General features: G+C 43.1%; 1 protein-coding gene across 4 annotated transcripts in view; it reads right to left on the bottom strand.

Moving 5' to 3' along the window:
• Positions 1-577: 577 nt before the first annotated feature.
• ST6GALNAC6 (ST6 N-acetylgalactosaminide alpha-2,6-sialyltransferase 6) overlaps positions 578-21,085 on the bottom strand; it is a 142,195-nt gene continuing 121,687 nt past the window's right edge. For all 4 annotated transcript variants that reach the window (XM_077478708.1, XM_077478707.1, XM_077478706.1 and 1 more), the window contains 4 exons: positions 19,355-19,531; positions 16,364-16,773; positions 13,735-13,842; positions 578-7,510 (listed from right to left, as the gene is read on the bottom strand). In XM_077478708.1, coding sequence (XP_077334834.1) covers positions 7,306-7,510; positions 13,735-13,842; positions 16,364-16,773; positions 19,355-19,531 — 900 coding nt within the window. In that variant the 3' untranslated portion in view covers positions 578-7,305. The remainder of the gene's footprint in view (positions 7,511-13,734; positions 13,843-16,363; positions 16,774-19,354; positions 19,532-21,085) is intronic.

Below are 21,085 nucleotides of genomic sequence, written 5' to 3'. Positions count from 1 at the left end.
TGCCCAATATTGGGGAAGCACACTGGCTTTGCAGGACTTTAATCTCTCTGGGCTAATCGACTATGAAATGGGAGCTGACAAGCACAGACTGCACACAGCATGAGGATTTGCAACAACCCCCCCTTCTGTGATACATGAGGTGGTGAGAATACTGATGTATAGTGACTCTATGCTGCCCAGTGAATGCTATATGGGACTTGTGTGTTGAATCCTCACCAGTCTATATATATCCAGTGACATCTGGCTGTGAAGATCCTATCCAAGATACAACCAGCTACTCCCATTTCCATCCCGCCTTATCTCCCCATCCAGTCTGTATTACCCTCATTGCGGTTTAATTGAACATTCGGCTTCAGCGGCATTCAATGTGGATTGCTACACACTTTTCACTGGAAGATTAGCAGGGTTTTGGTCTCTGTGGATTGAGTGGCTTCACCATTTTAATCTCATCCTTTCTTATCCCACTGACTGTGGAAGAGCCCGTGTTTCCCCATAGACTTATTGTAGTGTGGACTGAATGTGGTGGTTTTATGAGGTGTGCTGTCGGCAGGTTTCTGAGTTGTTTGACAACGTTGTCATTTTTTATGTTTGCATTAATTCACTTTAACCATATTCAAAAAAGTTTTTTTTTTTTTTTGTAAAGTCCAAGTCCATGGTGTTCCATTATAAGGTTTCTTTGTGATCTCTAATCCCCCTTTTTATGTAGTGCAAGGGTTTTTCTGACTGCATACAGATTGAAAGTGTTTAGGTTTGACCTCATATTATATAGTTTTGGTAAATCTAAAGGAAAATTGCACAATATAATTGTATAACATATGGCCAGCCTTAGTTCACTGTCACGAGACCTAACATAGGAGACACCTTCTGGCTGTAGGAATCTACGCTGTGGAGAAGCCATCAGAGAGCTTGTGATGACTATGGTAGTTGGGTGGAGTTAGGAATTCTAGTTTGACCAACTGGCCACTGTGTTCCTAAGATGTGTATTGAGGTGGCACGTGACACACCTTGCCAATCTCCATGTAGAAAAGAAATATATTAGTATGGGGTGGAGTTGGCTTGTGATACAGAACCACAGAGTTTGGCAAATCTTATTCAGGTACACCAGTGTTGGTGACTTTGCCCACCAAGGCTGCTTTTGGCTCCGACTCCAGCCCTGACTGAAATAATTTCACTTTTTTTTTGGACAAGCTGATTTTAAAAACGATAGAATTTAGATTTTCCTTTTTTCTTTTTTTTTTTTACCAATATTTCAAAAATATTATGTTAAAATAAGGTTTTTTACTAGAGGGCCTAGCCATGCTGTTGTCCAAGGCTACAGTCACATGTCTGCATTTTGTCGTGCAGAGCAGCTGCATTGTAATGCATATTGGATGCATTACTGTTCATCCCTATGGACAGGGTATTTGGATGGAAATCACACTAAATATGCAGCAAGAAAGATTTGTTTTTTTTAAACACACTAGACAAAAAATTCAAAGTGGTGAATGTAACTTTAGAAGCAAACAATAGGGCAACCCTGTCTTAAATACATATTACTGTTATTTTGCATTAATTCACCATGGGGATTATTTAAGAAAGGAAAATTCACCTTGCACTGAAAGTGCACTCACTGTAGACCCGAGGGGGGCGTGCAAGGAAAATAAAAAAACTGGATTTTAGCTTGCACATAATCGGATGGTAAAATCAGCAGAGCTTCCCCTCATTTCAGATCTACCCCTTAGATTTAGAGTGACTGCACTTCCAAGTGCACTTTCAGTGCAAAGTGGATTTACCTTTCGTAAATAACCCCCCATGCATTATAAAAAATACATCTGTGTAATCTCAATCCTTATTAATTTAATTAAAAGATTTAAAAAAAATAGACTTCAGCACCCCAAAAAAATTTGCATTTTTGTAAATTAAGATTTATCACAAAAAACACTTCCTCAGACAGCTGCCTATTCACCTTATAAAAGATCTGCACTCACTACATAAGTCTCAGATATAGAGACTGTTCCTTACCATTAAAAGCAGCATTACAATAAAATATAAATTATTTTTTACCCTACAGCGGCCTTTGAATATACAAACTTCAGTATACCCTTGCAGACTTCAGAATAGTGTGAGATGCAGCTTACATAAATGGCTGCTGTGGCTGGAAAAATGCTTCCATAACGCTAAATTCCAGGTCTGACTACTTTTGCGTGGTTATATTGGTTCAACTTAGACCAATGGCAGGATGTATGTGCCATACCTGTGGGATACCTGTGAAAGCTGGAAATCACTGCAATAGCCACCACTATTCCAATGATCTCTAGCTTCCGGGACCTGTGTTGAGTGATTGTCCTGTTGCCTATTGAACACAGGCGGTCACCTGTTCAACACAGCAACCATTCATAGAACACTTTCCATTTTCTCAATGAACGCAAAGCGTTCTCTGATTGGATGAGGTAGAGATTGTGACGTCACCGCCCTTTCTCTCCACCTTATCCAATCAGAGAATGCTTTGCTTTTATTGAGCAAATGCAATGTGTCAGGGCAGCCACTCAGCACGCAACCCGGAAGCTAGTGTATATCACTAGCGTAGCTTTCCAGGTGATTCCACAGGTGGGACACATGCATACTTACATTGGTCCAAGCTAGACCACTGAAACTATGCAAAATTAGACATACGTAGAGTTCAGCTTTAAAGCTACAGCCAATACTCCCCTTAAGATCTGTATTTAGCGCTCTGAGTGGAGCTGAATGGGATATTAAAGTGTATGTAAACCCAAAATCTTTTTTTTTTGTCTTTGCCATCACACCTAACAGTTTTCTTAAAGCGGGAGTCCGCCGGGACTCCGCATTTTTTTTTTTTTTTTTTTTTTTAAAAGCCAGCAGCTGCAAATACTGCAGCTGCTGACTTTTAAAATAGTGACACTTACCTGTCAAGCGCGCCCGCGATGTCGGCACCCGAAGCCGATCTCTAGATCGTCACTCGGGTGCTGCCGCCGCCATCTTGGGTATGGGAATCAGGAAATGGAGCCTTTCGGCTTCATTTCCCGGTTCCCTACTGCGCATGCGCGAGTCGCGCTGCGCAATAAGGACGGTCCCCGCTGCCTCTGGGATCTGTGTGTTTCCCAGCAGGCAGCGGGGCACTTGCGGGAAGGGGCGGGCACTTGCGGAAAGGGGCGTAATCTACGCCCCTTTCCGCAGAGAGCTATCCCGGAAGTGGGTGCAGTTACCTGGATTATCCAGGTAACTGCACCCCCCCTCCCCCCTGAAAGGTGCCAATTGTGGCGCCGGAGGGGGGGAGGATTCAGATGAGCGGAAGGTCCACTTTAGGGTGGACCTCCGCTTTAAGAAAATCGTTTTGTTGTAAAAATATTGTTTAGCCTTGCCTGGAGCTGGTAACAGCATTTTCTGTTTCAGGTTGACAACGCCTTGCAATTAGCTGTAGTGTTGTCAGCCTGCGGTATGCATTCTTTCAGTTTCAGACCTTAGGGCTGCCTATCAGGCTTGTCCAATGCCCATGCCTCCTGCATACCTGAAAGGCAGCCCAATGGTCAACTAAAAGAGTGCATACATCAGCCAGAAAAATAAATATTTGGCTAAAGTGGGAGTTTAACTGACAGAATTGTGTTCCATTAAAACCCTTGGTCTATCTGCAAGCAGAAATAAATTCTGTTTGTGTCTGTTTATTTCTTTTTTTATTGCCTGAAAGGAGGCAGCCAGATGAAGAAGACTAAGATGGCAACGCAGGATCTGGTCTATGTCACCCGGACAGCATTTGACAATGGGACAATGCAGAATTTGATGCATGAGTAAGTATGTATTTTAATTCATAAAGAAAAATACTGCATTAAGAAAACGAAAGAAAGAGAAGCAAAATTCAAAACACACTTAAAAATGGGTTTGCATACACTTTAAGGGCTTCAAGAAGGCTGCTTGAAACATGTAAGGGCAATGTGAAGCAATTCAGACTATTTTGACAAGTGGGTGCTCCTGTGAACACATGGGGCATAAATTTGGGCTATAGACATCTAGGTAGCCATGATAATCAGACTGTGCTTTAATGTTATAATAAAACTTACGTTTAAAGAAATAACTACAAAGCCTACAGATAAGAAATTAAAGTGCGAGGGCTGAATAGAGTGGACAAAGGCTAGAACCCCTGGATGCTTGGTACTGCTATCTAGGGTACCGCTATGGAGATTATCCCTCACTACCTGTTCTGACATTTACAGGACAGGAAGTAAGGGGAACTTGGGGTAGGGGAAGACTTTGCCCATGTCAGATATTTATTCCTGTATGTGTTGCGTTCAAAGAGTCCCCCTCACTTCCTCTCTGGTAAACAAAAATGGACAGGAAATTAGGATAATCCCTGGATAATGATGAAAACCAGATAGCTTTGATCAGGTGACTGGGGAAGTCTTTGTATAAAATGATTTTTGTATTTACCAGAAGTAAAATGCAGCACTCAAAGTTCTTCCATTGATGTCCTCCTCTCACTGCCCTTTTGTCATGGTTCTAGAGGATTCAATATTTGGAGGCAGCAATCATCAGGGGAACTATACCGGCTTGGACTAGCAATCTGGCATCTAACATATTACATGATGGGTAAGTATTTCTGATAGTATTTTAACAATTCCGTTTTTTAAACATTAGAGCCTCACTTTGGTTTGTAGCACCCAATACCATGCGTTCCACATATTTAACCATGACCTGCCTTGTATTTTTATATAAAATATTTAGATGCTCAGAATCTTTCAGAAAATCACTCAAACAGAAAAAAAAAATCTATAAACTATAGCTATGTGTGCATTGCACTAATCACCACTCTTTCATGCTAGTGAAGGGCTAGACAAGACAAAGAGAAGACACCTGGACTACAACAAAATGGCTCCCTAACCTGTCATTTCTGAAACAGAACAATCAGATTGGGAGTTAGAGGGTATCAGTACACCTTTTGACCCTTTAATACCCACAATTAAGACACATTTAAGGCCCATGCTAAAGTCCACAACTGATTGCATCCTAATTTGAACAAAATCACAGCCACCATATGCCAAGCTTTGTCCTCTTTTGGAGAAAATGTCAGAATTTACATCAGTTAGGGACATTTGGATGCTGCCAATTTCAGGGTATTACCTGTTTCAGTAGTATCAACATTTATAAAACGTGAGACTAATTTACTTATGTGCTACTAGCTAATGTCTATCAGCAACATTAGAATTTAAAGAGGTTCTCTGGGACAATGTTCAATATTTTAAAAGATTTAAATATTTAATCTCATTAAAGTGTGTATCATTTATAAATGCTGCAAGTACAGAAAAAAATAATGATCTGCCAAAAATTCAGAGTGCTCAAATGTCCTGTTTTGTGTGACAACACAGTGCCTTTTGTAGGACTGAAATCCCCAGAGATGTTTTTAGCCCCTCCTTTTGGACTATCCCCCCACCCCTCTCTGTCTCTCTTCACATGCATACATTGATTGCGGTCTTAGCAAACCAATGATGCTTCCGTGACTCCCAGAGACATTTACGCCACACACTGTTGCCCCTACATGAATTTATAAGCCTGGTTATGATGTCCTAGGAAGTAATGAAAGTAATTTTTCACTATAGGAACAAGGTAAAAAAAAACATGTAGTGTCATGATCTAAAGTGAAAGATAGAGGTTTGGGAAAAAATTGCGTAAAATACCTGGATCTACCTTTTAATGTCCACAAGCGAGCCAAGGGTAGTGTTGGCCTGAGCCCCTAACTGAATTCAGTGGTGCTAAATTGTATTGGCTGTTAAGTGAGGTGCTTCCATGTATGCTCCGATAGTTATCTATGGCAGCACCTCTCCTCACCCAAAGTCATCTCAGAGCTCAGGCTTTCAATAGTCTTTAAAGGAATCTGCATTTTACCATTTTATGGCCACTAGCCAAACTCTGTTTCTGTGTCAGGTTCTTTTACTGGGGCTTCTCTGCTATGACCAGGGGTTTTGTTCCTTGGTGTTCACCATCTAGTGCATTTATTCTGAACCCGGGTTCTTTCAGAAGTTTCTATGATTTATTTTAAGCAGTGAGCAATGTTTGCCTTTAATGTTTACAGAGAGTCCTAGACACTGGAGAAAATGGAAAGTAATTTTAAGGGTTCCTATGTGTTAAAAAGTTTTAAAAAGGCTGTCATATATTGATGAAACAGTGCAGGTACACTTAAGTGTTTCTGTGAATCATCCATCAAAAATATGAACTATGCTCTGTGGACTTCAACAGTGCCTATGCAAAAAGGTTCCTCCAGGTTCAACGTTTGATCTGCATTCTTGAAATGACTGGCCTGTCTTTTTTGGATTCTTTAATTCATCTTCCTACTGCCTGCACAGCATTCCTATCTAACGTCTCTGCCTGATCATTGTCTGCCTTAAACTGAACAACAATTGTTACTTTAAGCATGATGGTGTTTGCCTTGATCTGTGCCTGTAGCTCAACCCGAACACTACCTTCCCTGATTTTATCTTGTTTTCAGAATATACTATAGGCTGTAGTTTCTGTAGTTTGGTGGCTGACCTGATGACCATGACTAGGAAGCATCACATAGTGCATCCTATACCCGTTTAATGAGTTGTTGGTGGAAACTGGTTACCCATTTAATTCTACCCCTACTACCATTGCCATGTCAATACCAATCTGTGACCACCTTTTCAAAAGGTATGTGAAAGAGCTTAAGTGTTTCTAAGCAACACACTTCTAAAATGAAAGTGGTGTAGGTAGGTTTCTTTGAGACCCTCTTTAAATTACCAAATATCACTGAAAGTTAAATAACAAAAGGTAATAATTTGTTGATTGAGGGCCAATGTAAACTGGCTTTGTTCTACTTCACCATTGTTTGAATTGCAGTTGTAAAACAGACAAAAATAGGAGTATCTTCAACATTTCCTCACTGTTCCTTGTCAATATGACCCATCATGACCAAAGGTTTCTAAAACAATTGGTTCCTCAGCAACCAATCGGATTCTTTTATCTTCTGATCTGGCCTGGAAAGAAGTTAAGGGGAAGCCCACTGGTTGCTGGGACCAACCTAGACATCACTCCTTTGCGATATTCTCGATCATGAAGCCCGCTGTGACTGGTTTGTCCACTGAATGCAGTGCCTGAGTGAATAGAAGCACATATAACCTCCCAGAATCCCTTGCTTCACAACCATATCTATACAGTGTGAACTGGCCTAGAGAAAAGCCCGGTTCTGGCACTCAGGACATCCTGTGTCTCAGCTTCACCTTAGGCTGGAGAGAACTCTATTCCATACACAGGAGACCAGTGAAGGTGGAACAAGGACAGACAAGACATTAAAATCACTATTTAGTTTGAGTTGTCTGGATCTTTGAACCACTCGGGGTGTGAGAAAGAGATGTTATATACAGATGCCCAGCGGGCAAACACCAGTTTCTCCGTGATGAAGCGGTGGTGATTTCCTCTTCGTCCACGCTCATTCTGAATGTAAGTGGTACACTCATCAGAGCCTCTAGGCTCATAGTAATGATACGCCATCTTGTGCTGTCTCTTGCTGTGCATGGAAAAGAGAAAGGACAAGTACTTTGTTAAAAGGTAACTAAAACAGATAAACCATATACCATAGACCATAAACCATAGTTGATAAAATAACTCATAAGGCATAGTACATGTCCATCATTAATATAAAAAATGTCTTTACATTTTTTTAAAACAGTATAAGAATAACATGACATGAACAAAATGATACCACTGGCAGAGCTCTATAACAAGGGTCCCCAAATATTCTAAACAAAGGGGGGCTTGTAGGTAACAGGATTAGAAAATACCTTGGTGTCATTGGGAGTAAACAATGTTCTAAGCTTGGTGGTCAGTGATAGTATATATAGCGTCGGTGGTCGGTAGAAGGAGAAATGGTGCCCCATCATTGGCATTAGTGGGATCAATAATGTTCATTTATAACTGTGACAATTACACCTCATTGTTTTCAGTAAGAGGACTGGTGCCCTTGGTCAGTGGGAGATATAGTGCCCCACTGTTAGTGTTGGTGGAAGGAATGATGCCTCATCTTTGGTGTCAGTGGGATGAATATTTCCACTTATCAGTGGGAGAAAAAGTGACCCCAGGGCTGGATGAAGGCAAGCAAAGGGCTGCATCCAATCCGTGGGCTACAATTTTGGGCTCACTACAACAAACATTATAAATTAGCTTCAAGATTGAGATCCACCAAGTGGCATAGTGGTATCTAGTGCTATACAGGTAGAATGTGCACAGCCCTATCCACTGTGAGTGAGTACCTTGACAACTCATTTAGTTCAGACATGTCATTAGCCATAAGGAAAACGAGTGAAGTAAATGGGAACAGTGAGGAGCAGAGAGGTGGGAGGAGATGGGAAATAAAGAAAGAAGAATTAATAAATGGAGGGTTCACTGGGAAGAGAGGGTCGTCTAAGGCTCCTGTTAGCCCTCAGTGGTAGTTCAGATAGTCATTAAAGGGGTTGCTGACTTTTGTGTTTTTTCACCTTAATGCATTCTTAATGCATCCTCTTGGCTCTTGATTGGATAGATTGATAGCAGGGCAGCCATTGGCTGGCGGAAGAGTGTGTGTTACATGAGGAATAGAACTGGAGAGAGTGTGGCGCTGGGTTCAAACTGAAAACTTCGCTGTGAGGTACCATACAGCAGAAGGAAGGGTGAGAGACAGTATCTATGCTGCTAATCTGACCAGTATCCACTGTGACCACCAATGCCTTGGAGTGAAGTGCGCTGTTGTGAAGGATTGTAGTGATTTTGAAGTGCTTTTATTCAAGTTTTGTTCATGTGAGTGCATTAATGAGTGGCTTTTAAAGTTTGGAATTAAAGATTTTTTACAGTGTTGACCTATGGGAGGTCTCTCTTTTTCTCTCTGAGGTATTTTGAGGGATAGCCTTATTGGAGCCTGAAAAGAGGAGAAATACTGACTGAGTGCTGAACATCTACTGTCTTCATTTAAGTGATTTAAACGCCTGTTGAGCTTGGCACGAGAATGCTGGGCGCTGTAGCTGGTGAGTGCTCCAACAAGGGGGGTCATTGTCACGGCTGGTGTGGTGAAGGTTTTATCATTTTATGGACACTGACGAACTGCACATGAAAAGGATTTAACGGTCCTTCCTATTCCCCTTTTTTTGGACTTTTGTTTCTACCGTATATACTCGAGTATAGGCCGACCCGAATATAAGCCGAGGCCCCCAATTTACCCCCAAAAAAACTGGCAAACTTATTGACTCGTGTATAAGCCGAGGGTGAGACATGCCTGTCCATCCCTGTGTGTGTGTCCGTCCCTGTGTGTCCGTCCATCCCTGTGTGTGTGTGTGTGTCCATCCATCCATCCATCCCTGTGTGTGTGTGTGTCCATCCATCCCTGTGTGTGTGTGTGTCCATCCATCCATCCATCCATCCCTGTGTGTGTGTGTCTCCATCCATCCATCCCTGTGTGTGTGTGTCTCCATCCATCCATCCATCCCTGTGTGTGTGTGTCTCCATCCATCCATCCATCCATCCCTGTGTGTGTGTGTCCATGTGTGTGTGTCTGTGTGTCTGTGTGTGTGTGTGTGTGTGTCCAGCCTACCTGTGTCCTGAGCCTCCGTCCCGTGCCTTGCCTCCTTGCCTCCGTCCCGTGCCGTGCCTTGCCTCCTTGCCTCCGTCCTGTGCCGTGCCTTGCCTCCTTGCCTCCGTCCCGTGTCGTTTCGTGCCTTGCCTCCGTCCCGTCCCGTGCCGTGCCTTGCCTTGCCTCCGTCCTGTGCCTTGCCAGGATCGCCTCGGCGGCCATTCTAAAATTCAAAAGCCCCGCCTCCGCCTCCGCCTGTGATAGGCGGAACACTGAATTTCCCAGCAGCCTGTGTTCCGCCTATCACCGATATCGTCTCATCCTCGTACTACGGACGAGGATGAGACGATGTCCGTGATAGGCGGAACACAGGCTGCTGGGAAATTCAGTGTTCCGCCTATCACAGGCGGAGGCGGAGAAGGAGGCGCGGCTTTCAAATTGTAGTATGTCCGCCGTCTGTCTGCTCGATACGCTGATCGAGCAGTCAGACGGCGATGACTCGAGTATAAGCCGAGGGGGGCACTTTCAGCCTCAAAAAAGAGGCTGAAAATCTCGGCTTATACTCGAGTATATACGGTATTTAAAGATTATACACATTCACACTTTGTGGTTTAGGGATAATTACATTTGTTGTGTTATTCACCAATATTTCAAAGGAAGTGTATATGTTTGTTTTATATATATATATATATAGATTTTTTAAAGAATGTAATATATATATCTTTTTTTTGGGCTAATTACAGTTAGGGTGTCATTTATACACATCCTATAAATAACTGTAACAACAGTTAGACTGTCACTTGCACTTATCCTATAGAGAATTGTATATATATATTGTATATATTTTCCCATTGCAAATTTTTTTATTTAGCTTGATGTAGTTTTGTGGGAGAAATACTAAATACAGGGTGAGGGGCAGAATTTATATAGGTAATGTTTGCACTAATTAAGCGCCACAAGGTGATATTGATTTGACAAATTGGAGTTGTTGATTTATACTCACTTTCTGATCTATCTAGTTATACATATAAGTGGCAGCTGGGGGAGGGTGGGTGCTGGCGCGGTGATGATGCACTTAGTTGGTGAATTTTGAGGTGTGTATCTGTCTTGGAGTGTTTTTGCATTACTGTTTATCGTGGTAACGCACATTGCATAAGTGTGAATGAGCCCAATGGTTTTGTTTACACTTTGTTTAGGCCTGAATTTTATGTTCTAGAGGGAATTCTTTTGAAAAGGTATGCATGCTAATCAGAGAATTTTCGATTGCCTCTTTGGAGATCAGGAAGGATATTTTTCCCCACTGGAGCAAATTGGATCATGCTTTCTCTGGATTCGCTATTAGTATAGGATTTTATCATTTTTATTTTTCTCCTTCTATTGGTTGAACTGGATGGACTTGGACTTATTCTGTAACCCCCTCCCCTTAAGAACTTAAGTCCCCTTAGCTTCTTTAGCAATAAATCGAAATGTAATAAACTCCGCAGTGGCAGCTGGTGTTTTTTTTTTTTTTTTTTTTTTTTTGGAGGGGGCCGCAAACAAAAACCACCCCCCCCCCCCGAGTGGCCGGCGACACCTCCCCCATTTGTCTGATGGTCGGTCTGGCACTTGCCCCATCTAGGCAGGTGGCGGGCAACCTCCGTGCCCTCTTCTCCATTGGCAGCTTCCAGTGTGGGGCTTCCCCCCTCTTCCTAGTCATCCAATAGGAACGCCTGCCCTTTCAGCCAATCGAGTGACAGGTCTCAAAACCCGCTTCCTGATTGGCCGGAAGGAGGCTCAGTGTGCCAATAGCGAATATTTATTTGCTATTGTAACACACCTGAGTGGGCTCCATCCTCTGTCTCTGCTCCCCCTCTGGCTCTAATCGGGTGCTTCAAAAGAACACCCACCCCCCATTGGATTCCATGCATCTGGCATCCTGCAAGGGACCAGACACATGGATAGGGGGAGGCAGCGATGGACGGGGGGTTGCGCCCTTAATGGACGGGCCACCCTTGACAATGAGGACTCTGAAACCAGTGCCACATCCTCTCCATTATTAGTGGCTCACACTAGTAGACTACACTTTAATATATCATGTTCAGCAGCTTAAAGAAAACATGTACTAAGAGTAATAGATGAACTGTCATCGCCAATCTACTAAATATGCTGATTGCCTGGCTGTCTTTGATTTTGGAAGAGTCATTGACCAAGAGCAAATATGCAGCAAGCAAAGTCAAAACTCCTAATCCTTTTGCGCCGAAAGTACTGAAGTCACTGGATCAGTATGACAGCCAGAGAACTATCATTTTTAGAAATATCAGTGATAGGCAGCCTCAATGTTTCATTAGTACAGCGACCCATTAAAAGTTTTTTTTCCTGTCAATTTTAAGGGTGACACCACGTTTATTAAAAAATATTGCTATAACAAATATCATTGCTACACAAGCCATTTTGTAATTTCATGTTATTACAATAGCCATTCTATTTCATTCTGTAGACAGCTACGGTTTTTCAAAGCTGACAAAAGAATTGTAAATGTTGCTTCACTGTATCCATGGCAACTGAAGCTATTCTGTACACCGTGTGCAGAAAGCCTAGTAGATGAGAAGCTGTAAATCTCAACCTGCAGCCCAAAGTGTAAGCGATCTGCTTCATTAAATGCAAACTTAGACCAAAAGAATGTATAAAACTTATCAGACAATCCAGTTTCAAGAAGGGGCTTGACCATCTTCTGTGACTCTACATTACATAAACGGGATTACATTTCCTTTTCTGCTTCCTTTTCTGTGTAGTATGAGCCTTTGTGAGATTGGGCTACAACATTCCTTGTCCTCTGCCAGTAAAGCAAAACTAAATCGCTGGCAGTCCATTCCCATAATGAAGGCATGTTACCAGTGGCGGTTGTTGTTTTTTTTCAGGGGGGGGGGTGGCAAACAACCACCTGCCCCCCTGGCGGCAGGGTCACTAGCCCTCCCTGCTCGCTGTCTTGTCGGTTGGCCTGGCACTTACCCCATCTAGGGGCTTTGGTGTCGTCCAGCATGCCAGGACACCAGTGGCGGTTGTTGTTTTTTTGGGAAGGGTGGCAAACAACCACCCTCCCCCTGGGCGACTGGCGGTGGCACTAGCCCCCCCGCTTGCTGTCAGTCGGCCTGGCGCTTACCCCATCTAGGGGCTTTGGTGTCCTTCAGCATGGCAGACCCCATCTGGGTGGTGAGTTGGCTCCGGTGTCCTCTACTCCAGCACGGCGGTTTTTGCCGTGCTTCTCCTCCTAGGTGCTAGCCGTCCAATAGCGAAACGCCCCGCTTTCTGATTGGTTGGGAGGAGATTTAATGTGAAAATAGTGAATATTAATTCGCTATCATCACACAACTGGGTGAGATCGCCCCAAGCCCACCCTTTTTAGAAGCATAAACACTCCCCCCCCCCCCCCCCCCCATTGAAATTCATTGTCTGGTAAACTGTATGTAGATCAGGGGGCCAGATGCATGGGCACACTTGCACAGTATGACAATGTTGCCCCTTAAGCTGACCATACATGAAGTTAAAGTGGTTCTAAAGCCTTATGGTTTTTACCCTAATGCATTCTATGCATTAAGGTAAACACCTTCTCTTATCCGGAACTCTATAAATACTTGCCTATTCCCCGATTTTGATTCAGCACTGTACCCAAGATCAGCGGCTCTCTCCCTTCTCACTGGGTAGATTGAATTTATTAGTGGCCGCTGTAGCCACCCCCTATTCAGGTGCCCCTGTGTGCCGGTCAGACAGAGAGCGGCGGGGGGGGGCGGGGGTTCACAGAGACTGCAATTGATTACACAGTGAGGCTGCAATTGATGATTTTTTTTTTTTTCCAGTATTTATTCAGAATTCTTCAGTTTGCGACCCCCCCCCCCCCCCAAAAAAAAATTGTGCACCAGCCGCCACTGCCGTCATCTCACATTGATAAATCCCATACATAACTGTCTGAGCACGGGAAGGAAAACCTGCCCCAAACACAATTGTACTGCCACATGATGTGCGGCATTTGTTCTTTGTTATTCCTTATCCCAGGGACCGCTAATTGGCCTTTACAGTTCTCAGCACCTGCTCAGATTATAATATTCTGCAGAAATAGCTTCTCCGCAACCTAAACCAAAGTGATGATAAAGTCCCCCTGATCGCTATCAAATGGGAAAGCCACAGCAATGTTAGAAAGTAAGTAAGAGATCCATTACCTGCAGTAGTTAGGTGGCACCATTCCATATACATGAACATTATTACACAGCTCCACGGCAATCACCATTGTAAACCAGCCTGTGCTCAGCCAGGAGTGAGACTTCTCCCTACCGGAGACAAAAATACATTTACCAAAGGCTTATAATGTTTTATTATAATATACAATAATTCATTTTTTTTTATTTTTTTTTATCAACGTTTCTTTATTTATTTTTTTCAATTTTATGATATTTATTCCATATTAGGACAATGCTCCCATTTGGTTTATTTTATACCGGAGAGCTCATACACAGGGGTAGAGGATTTAAAGGATCAGTGTACTTTTAGTGCACTTATTCCTTCCTCCTATCACCTAGGACGCTCAGCATACAAAATCGTTATCTGAAACTAGACCTTTACTACCCGGAGCTGCATAACCTTTGGCTCAATGCTTCAAAAAAATATTTTTATTGTATCAGCAATAGGAATGGCACACACCAAGATGCAAAATAATCTTCCTTTATTAAAAAGGCCAGCAGGAACAAACTCTATTCTGCCACGTTTTGCACGAGGCACAGCGCTTTCACAAAGAAAATTAATTGAGAAAATACTTTGCCTAGCGCAAAACGTGGCAGAATAGAATTTGTTCCTGCTGGCTATTTCATGAAAGGAAGATTATTTTGCATCTCAGTGTGCAGCATTCCTGTTGCTGATCTCGACTGGAGCCGCATGTGAAATATTTGACATCAGAAATTTTTCGAGTTGTACTTCTGCTTGCACACCATGGTCTCCATATATCTCTAAGAGACTAGAGACCGCAGTACAGTCTGGAAGATTTTAGCCAGAGGTTGTGCAGCTCTGCGCAGTGAAGATCTCAAGACAGCCATGTTTTGGATAAATTAAATGCTGAAATTGCTGAAGAAGGAAGCATAGAGCTGGTTATAAAAGGTGTACTCCTATGCTTGTATCTAAACCCAAGAACCAAAATGAAACATATTGCAGCTTACATATGGTGGCTGCATTAGTCTTCTTTTTACAGGATATGTGCATTTTAATACAAGTGCAGGAAACTGCCTGTTTTTTCCGGAAATCTGGTATCCTCGTAACTTACAGTGCAATGAATTTAAATCTCAAACTTTTATAGCCACCTTCTATGACCTACAAAACAACTCCCTCCTATGCAATGGTGATGAGGAGAGTGTTTGTACCCCAAATTAGAGCAGCCTGGGTTGACAACCATGGCTCCTCCATAGATAATGAATATTCGCTTTTGTCACACTGATTTTCTTCCTCTTCTGAGACCCATTTCCCGATTGGCCGAAAGGAGAAGCATTCCAATTGGCCTAGAGGAGAGAGGAGTTGCACGGCAGAAGCCGCCGCTCGTCGCCCTAGGGGGAAGCACTGCCCACACCATAGATGTGGTAAGTGCCGGGCTTGTAACTGACCTCCCGGGAGTGCACAGTTTAACACCCCCCCCCCAGAAAAAATTACCACCAGCTGCCACTGAGCCTTATGCTCTTAGAATTAGTAAATAGAATGGTATATTATATATTAGTTGTTTTAAACTTTTCTTCAGTTTCTTCGTGGTTTCTGGCTACATGAATCAAGATGGCCAAGACTAGAAATGCTGGGGGGATGTTTTTTGTGAGGTGAAGTGAGTTCTCAACAAAATAAAGCATGGGGACATGAATGGATGGGGAGTTTGCTTTGAATATTAAAAATTAACTAAAAAATGTACGTCTAAATCCAGAAACAAAAATATATTAGTTTACCAATCCTTGGATGTGATGGCTCTGTTAGTTTTTTTTTTTCAGACTATTAATCTTTATTTTGCCCTGGTGATCCTTCCTTTAGGGTGTCAACTCTTACTTGCTGTACTAAATTGAGGAAAGCATTATGGTGCACTGTATTGAGGAGCAGCAAAGCACTCTCTGATTGGATGAGGTGCAGATGTCATCGCCCCACCTCATCCAATCAGATTTATTTGCTTTGCATTATTTGACAAATAGCAATCTCCTGAATAGTGCCCTAGCCAATCAGCTGACCTCCTGTGTTTAGAATGCAGCAGAGCAGCCATTCAGCACAGGACCCGGAAGCTAGTGGAGATCACTGGCGTGTAAAAATATCCATGCCTGGAATTCATCTTTAAGGCCTCTTTCACACAGGACAGATCCGTGATGATCCGCCCAGTGAACATCCGCTTGCTCAGCGGGGATCGCTCCGTTGATCCCCACTGAGCAGGAAGGTGACAGGTCTGTCTCTGCACACTGTGCAGGGATGAACCTGTCAGAGCGCTGCTCTCCCCTATGGGAGATCAGATGTCGACGAATTGCAGAGATCTGTCACACTTTTTCAGATCGGAGCAGGTCGGATGTCAGCGGACATGTCACTGCTGACATCCGAAGCTCCATAGAGGTCTATGGAGCATCCGTTCAAGTCCGTCTAAAAAACTGACAGGCGGACCTGAACAGATTGTTCATGTGAAAGAGGCCTAAAACTAAAGTGCCCCCATATATGTTTGTTATTTAGCATGGAAGGTCACTCAGAAAGTGTCAAGCAGCCTGCATATGGGTGGACATCATCTATCTGTTTCCAGAAAGACCCATATAAAACTTTGTTAATAATAATTATGAATAGCTTTATTCTAACCGGTCTCGTCCAGTCTCTGCCCGAAACAGCTCATCAAACCTCATCATATTCCGAGGAGACAAAACGAAGGCTGACACGTTGGGGAAAGCAGAGCTGGCTCTCTCGATGATGTGATACAGGTTAGATTTGCTGTTTTGTACCATCTTGATCGGGGGCCCCCAGAATATAAGCGTCTGTCTTGGAGCTCGGCTCAAGAATTCCTGTGGCCTTCGTAGAACCCGGTACACACTAGAGTGGGCAACTACCCGGAAAGTTGTTTTGTTACCCACGTCCTTTTCATAGCCAGTGGTGGGAGCATCGTTCATGCGGATGATGCATTCTGCCTGATCGATCTTAGGGCCCAAGCCGGTGTTCAGCAGATGGCTAGAGCTGGTGACGAGGACACAACTGTTGCATTTGGAGTGTAGAGTCTAAAGAGGGTTCAGAGATCCACATTTAGTTTAGACTATAGATCATTAAGATTTTAATAAATAATTACCTCAGCCAAACATGTTGAGCTATACAGTATGCACCTCCCCAAAAGACATGTACAAAATATTAGTAGTATTTGTATTAGTTTGTATTTGAATATGACTAGCCAGCCCCATCCTGTGATAGTTCTCGGGCCTGGAGATAGCCACTCATTCAACCAGCACTGCATCTTGGAAGGAAGGAGTCAATGTACTGGGTTTTTATCAAGGCTGCAGCCAGGGGTGGACTGGGATATGGAACAGGAGGACATTTGCCTCTTCAAGCGTTCCATACCCAGCCCCCCAGGTCTGTAATAGGATATGTTGGGCTGGTGCCCCAGAGTTTAGATACTTTGCCATTTAGATATCAAACAGAGGGGGACCCACAGTCAGTGACAGCTTCTGGGCTTTACCTGCTCCCCTACCTGCAATCACAGAGGGCAGGGGGAAGTCTTTCTGCACTGACTGACACTGGCCATAGATTTATTTATTTCGTTCCTCCATGCACACAAACAACATGGATGGATGAATGCCCTCCTGCCAGCCTATTGTATCTTGACAGCTACAAGTAATGGCTGTAAAGATACCTAAACTGTACCTGCAGTTGACCAGCTTACAATTTTCAGTTCAGCTTTTTTGACAAAAGTCAATGTAGTAATCGGCTTCTGTCAAGGGAACAGGGCCATTGATACCTCCTAAATTTGACAAAATGTTAACAGTGTATGGACAGCTTTAAAGTTATTATTTACCGTTACAGAATATATAAGGTTGACAAAAAAGACAGGTTCATTTGGTTTAACCTATTCACAAATGAACTGAGATAACTCCAAGCGAAGATGGTGCTGAGAGATGTTTCACCTTCCTGGATTTTGCATGTTCTCCTTGTGCCTGCAAGAGTTTCCTCCGGGTACTCCGCTTTCCTCCCACGCTCCAAAGACATGCTGGTGGGTTAATTGGATCCTGTCTCAATTGGCCCTAGTATGTGTATGCATGGATGTAAGTTAGGGACCTTCGATTGTAAGCTCCTTGAGGGGAGGGACTGATGTGAATGTACAATATATAGGTAAATTGTTGCGTAAATTGACGGCACTATATAAGTCCGTGTAATAAAAAATAAATAAATAAATCAGTGCTTGGACAAGGTCATCCAGTGCCAAGGGTGAAGATGGAACACTGTCCAAATGAATGTAGTGCTTGTGGCATGTGTAGAGAACTGAAGAATTTAGGATCGGTGCACAAACATGGGGCTTACAGTGGCAAAGGAAAAATGGCCCTGCATCAGTGGTGTCACTGGAAGGAAAAAAAATTTCCCTTTGTCGTGGTGTTGCTAAGAGGAAAAATGGCCCAGGTGGTGTCAGTCTGAAAAGGACTGCTTTGTTATGTCAATAGGATGAGGAGGGAAAGACAGCAGGGAGGTGGGATCTTTGGAGTACATGGAACTAAAGGGACCTGGAGGACCTCTGAAGGAGGAATGGGGCTAAAGGGATATAAGGAAGGGAGGAGGTTAAGGGCCTCTTGGGATTCTGAGGAGGAGAGAGGAAGTTTAGGGTTGAGTTATTTCCCCACCCTCTGTATTCTCACTCAGTTAAAACCTCCTTCTCAGCATGACACTCACCATCTATAAATTCCTTCCCATCACAGTTCATGCAGTATGTCAAGGGGCAGCAGGAAGAAGAGCAGCCTGCCCTCACTCTCAGTGGTGCCACACTGAGGTGGAGGTGTGTTCTCAGCAGCTGCCCAATCTCTTCTGCTCACAGTAGGCTGTTGTCGGAGGGAGGAAAGAGCAGAATCCTCCTAGCAGCTATGCTGCAGTCACTGACAACAGTGAGGTGCCAAAGAATGGACCAGTTGAAGCTCCCAGTGTGTTCCCTACCATATCAACACTGTACTCAGGCCACATGCCCCTCCTGGCCCTTGTCACAATAAACTGTCTTTCAGGAGTACCAACCTTTCAGCATGGCACACTTTGCATAATACCTTTTTTTGGCCTACAAAAATCTGTATCTACCATGAAAGGGCTGATTGGTTGTGTTTATCCACCAGGACAAGGGTTCCCAGTCCTCCCCAGGTTTTAGCGGTAGGTTAGTAAAACAAAGTAAAAAGCTAAAGTTAAGTGCAGTGGGCGTGTGCTATATAAAGAAACACTGGGTAATTTTGCAGGCGCTATTGCGCTAAAAATAGTGCCTGCAAACTGACCTGAAACAGCCACTGCTGTGTCTCCAGTGTGAAAGCCCCGAGGGCTTTCACACTGGCGCGGTGCGCTAGCAGGACAGTAAAAAAGTCCTACTAGCAGCATCTTTGAGCGGTGTGTATACCGCTCCTCCACTGCTCCTGCCCATTAAAATTAGTGGGGCACCGCGGCTATACTGCCGGCAAAGCGACCTGGCCTTTAACCCTTTCTAGGCCGCTAGAATGGCTTTACCACCAACGCACCTCCCGCCCCAGTGCGAAAGGGGCTTAACTGAATAATAGCTTAAATATGAAATTATTTAGCCACTAAAAACAAGATGCAGCAATAAGACTGTATAAGAAGACATCTCACCTTGTTTCCAGACACTGAGATGTAGCCATCTTGAATCCCCCATTTTCTAATATTTGGTGGGTTGTGGTGCGTGATTTTGAGATCCTTGTAGTTGAAAGGTTCCTCGCTGTTGTTTGAGCTCAGAATAATGAGGAAGGTGACTAAAGCAAATATCAATATGAGGGCAGCGGTACGAGCCTGAGGCATTTGATTAGAAGTATGGAGGAGAAAGAATGAGAAAAGAAACAGTTAAGTGTCGGTTCTGGAACAAGATGGCTGTCATGCTATAGAATAATGAATGAGGTGCATATCTTATATTCTTCATCAATTGAAAGGGGACAGTTATGGAATCAATTGTAAATCACTTGAAGTGGAACTAAACCCTCCAATCCTTTACAGCCAAGGTAGCTGACATCTTGGCCTCTGTTTGATCTGAAATTGCCATGTTGCTGCAGATGTGACCAGTTATGACACCAGCCATTTGATGGCTTGACAGTTCAGTTAAGAGTACAAGCAACTATAAGTTATCGTTCTTAGCATGCATTAATTGTTTTTGGAAAATGTTCAATTGGTAGGTTTGGTCCCAATTTAAACAAAAGAAATATGTAATCCTTTAAAAAACATTTTTTTGATAAAATCAGCTTGATGGCCATAATGGTATCAATGTGTGTTAATGTTTTAAAAAAACTTTTTTGTGTATTCATCTTAATTTTTATATGTATGTGAAGTGTATCCATATTTTCTAATCATGCATCCTCTGATTTGCAGTGCTCCAGAATTGTGGTTCTTTACTATTCCTTGTAATTATGTTGGTCAGTGAGCTTTTTGAAAACATTGCACTCCCTTTGTGGCCCAAATCTTATTTCATATGTTATTAAATTGTTCAAAAAGTGAGGATTTGCTATGTTATGGGGAATATCTAGAAATGTTATTTGTGCCTAAGCAGTAACCTGAAAAATCTTTTGTTTAAAATTTGTTCCTGAAAATTTAGAGTGCCTAGGCACCTCTGTGCCTACAGCTTCAAGCCCTATATATTCAGCATGAGATTCACTTCTCCCTCTGACTGCTAGTCTCACAAGATTTGATGATGTCACTACTGGGCTTTCCTTGCTGGAGAGTAAGCTGTATCTCAGTACCTGCAGTGCAAAGTTTGATCATATCAGGGGAAAAGCTCTGACATGAGGAAACAAAGACCTTCCTCCAAGATGGCCATCCCAGTCAGTAATAGAGAATAGACCAGAAATGGGGACACCATAGGTAATACCGGTGACCAATTATTTGCCCTCTGCTTGCATTTTTCTAGACATACGTCTTCTATAGATCATGTCCTCTTTAAAGAGACCAACTTAATGTTTTCGTTAAGGGCACAGAAAAATCTGCAATTTTAATTTACATAAATGTTCCACTATTAACTTTGCACTATGCCTGTCAACATGCTAGTAAATCTGATTACTTCAGGATGAGTGAATTCCCTAGCACAGCCCCTCCCTCTTTGCTTGTCATAAGACCTCTTCTCTTATGAAAGTGTCTAATTACTGTCTGTGCTGGCCCAGCTCTTCCAGCCCTCCAACTCCCTACATAACCTTTTATGTAGCTTCTGCGAAAAAGAGGTCGCATGGGGAAAGAGAATAATATAGAGCAGTGTTTTTCAACCAGGCTTCCTCTAGAGGTTGCTAGGGGTAACTCTAAGCAATAAGCACTTTCTACCTCTCGGATAAGTCGTTTTTAGCTATAATGGGTATTTTTCCCACT

The sequence above is a fragment of the Lithobates pipiens genome, unplaced genomic scaffold (assembly GCF_037356315.1).
Source record: "Lithobates pipiens isolate NorthernLeopardFrog02 unplaced genomic scaffold, aLitPip1_a1.2 Scaffold_1, whole genome shotgun sequence".
Lineage (NCBI taxonomy): Eukaryota > Metazoa > Chordata > Amphibia > Anura > Ranidae > Lithobates > Lithobates pipiens.
Note: the sequence above shows the minus strand (reverse complement) of the source record. Positions and strands in the feature narration are given on the sequence as shown.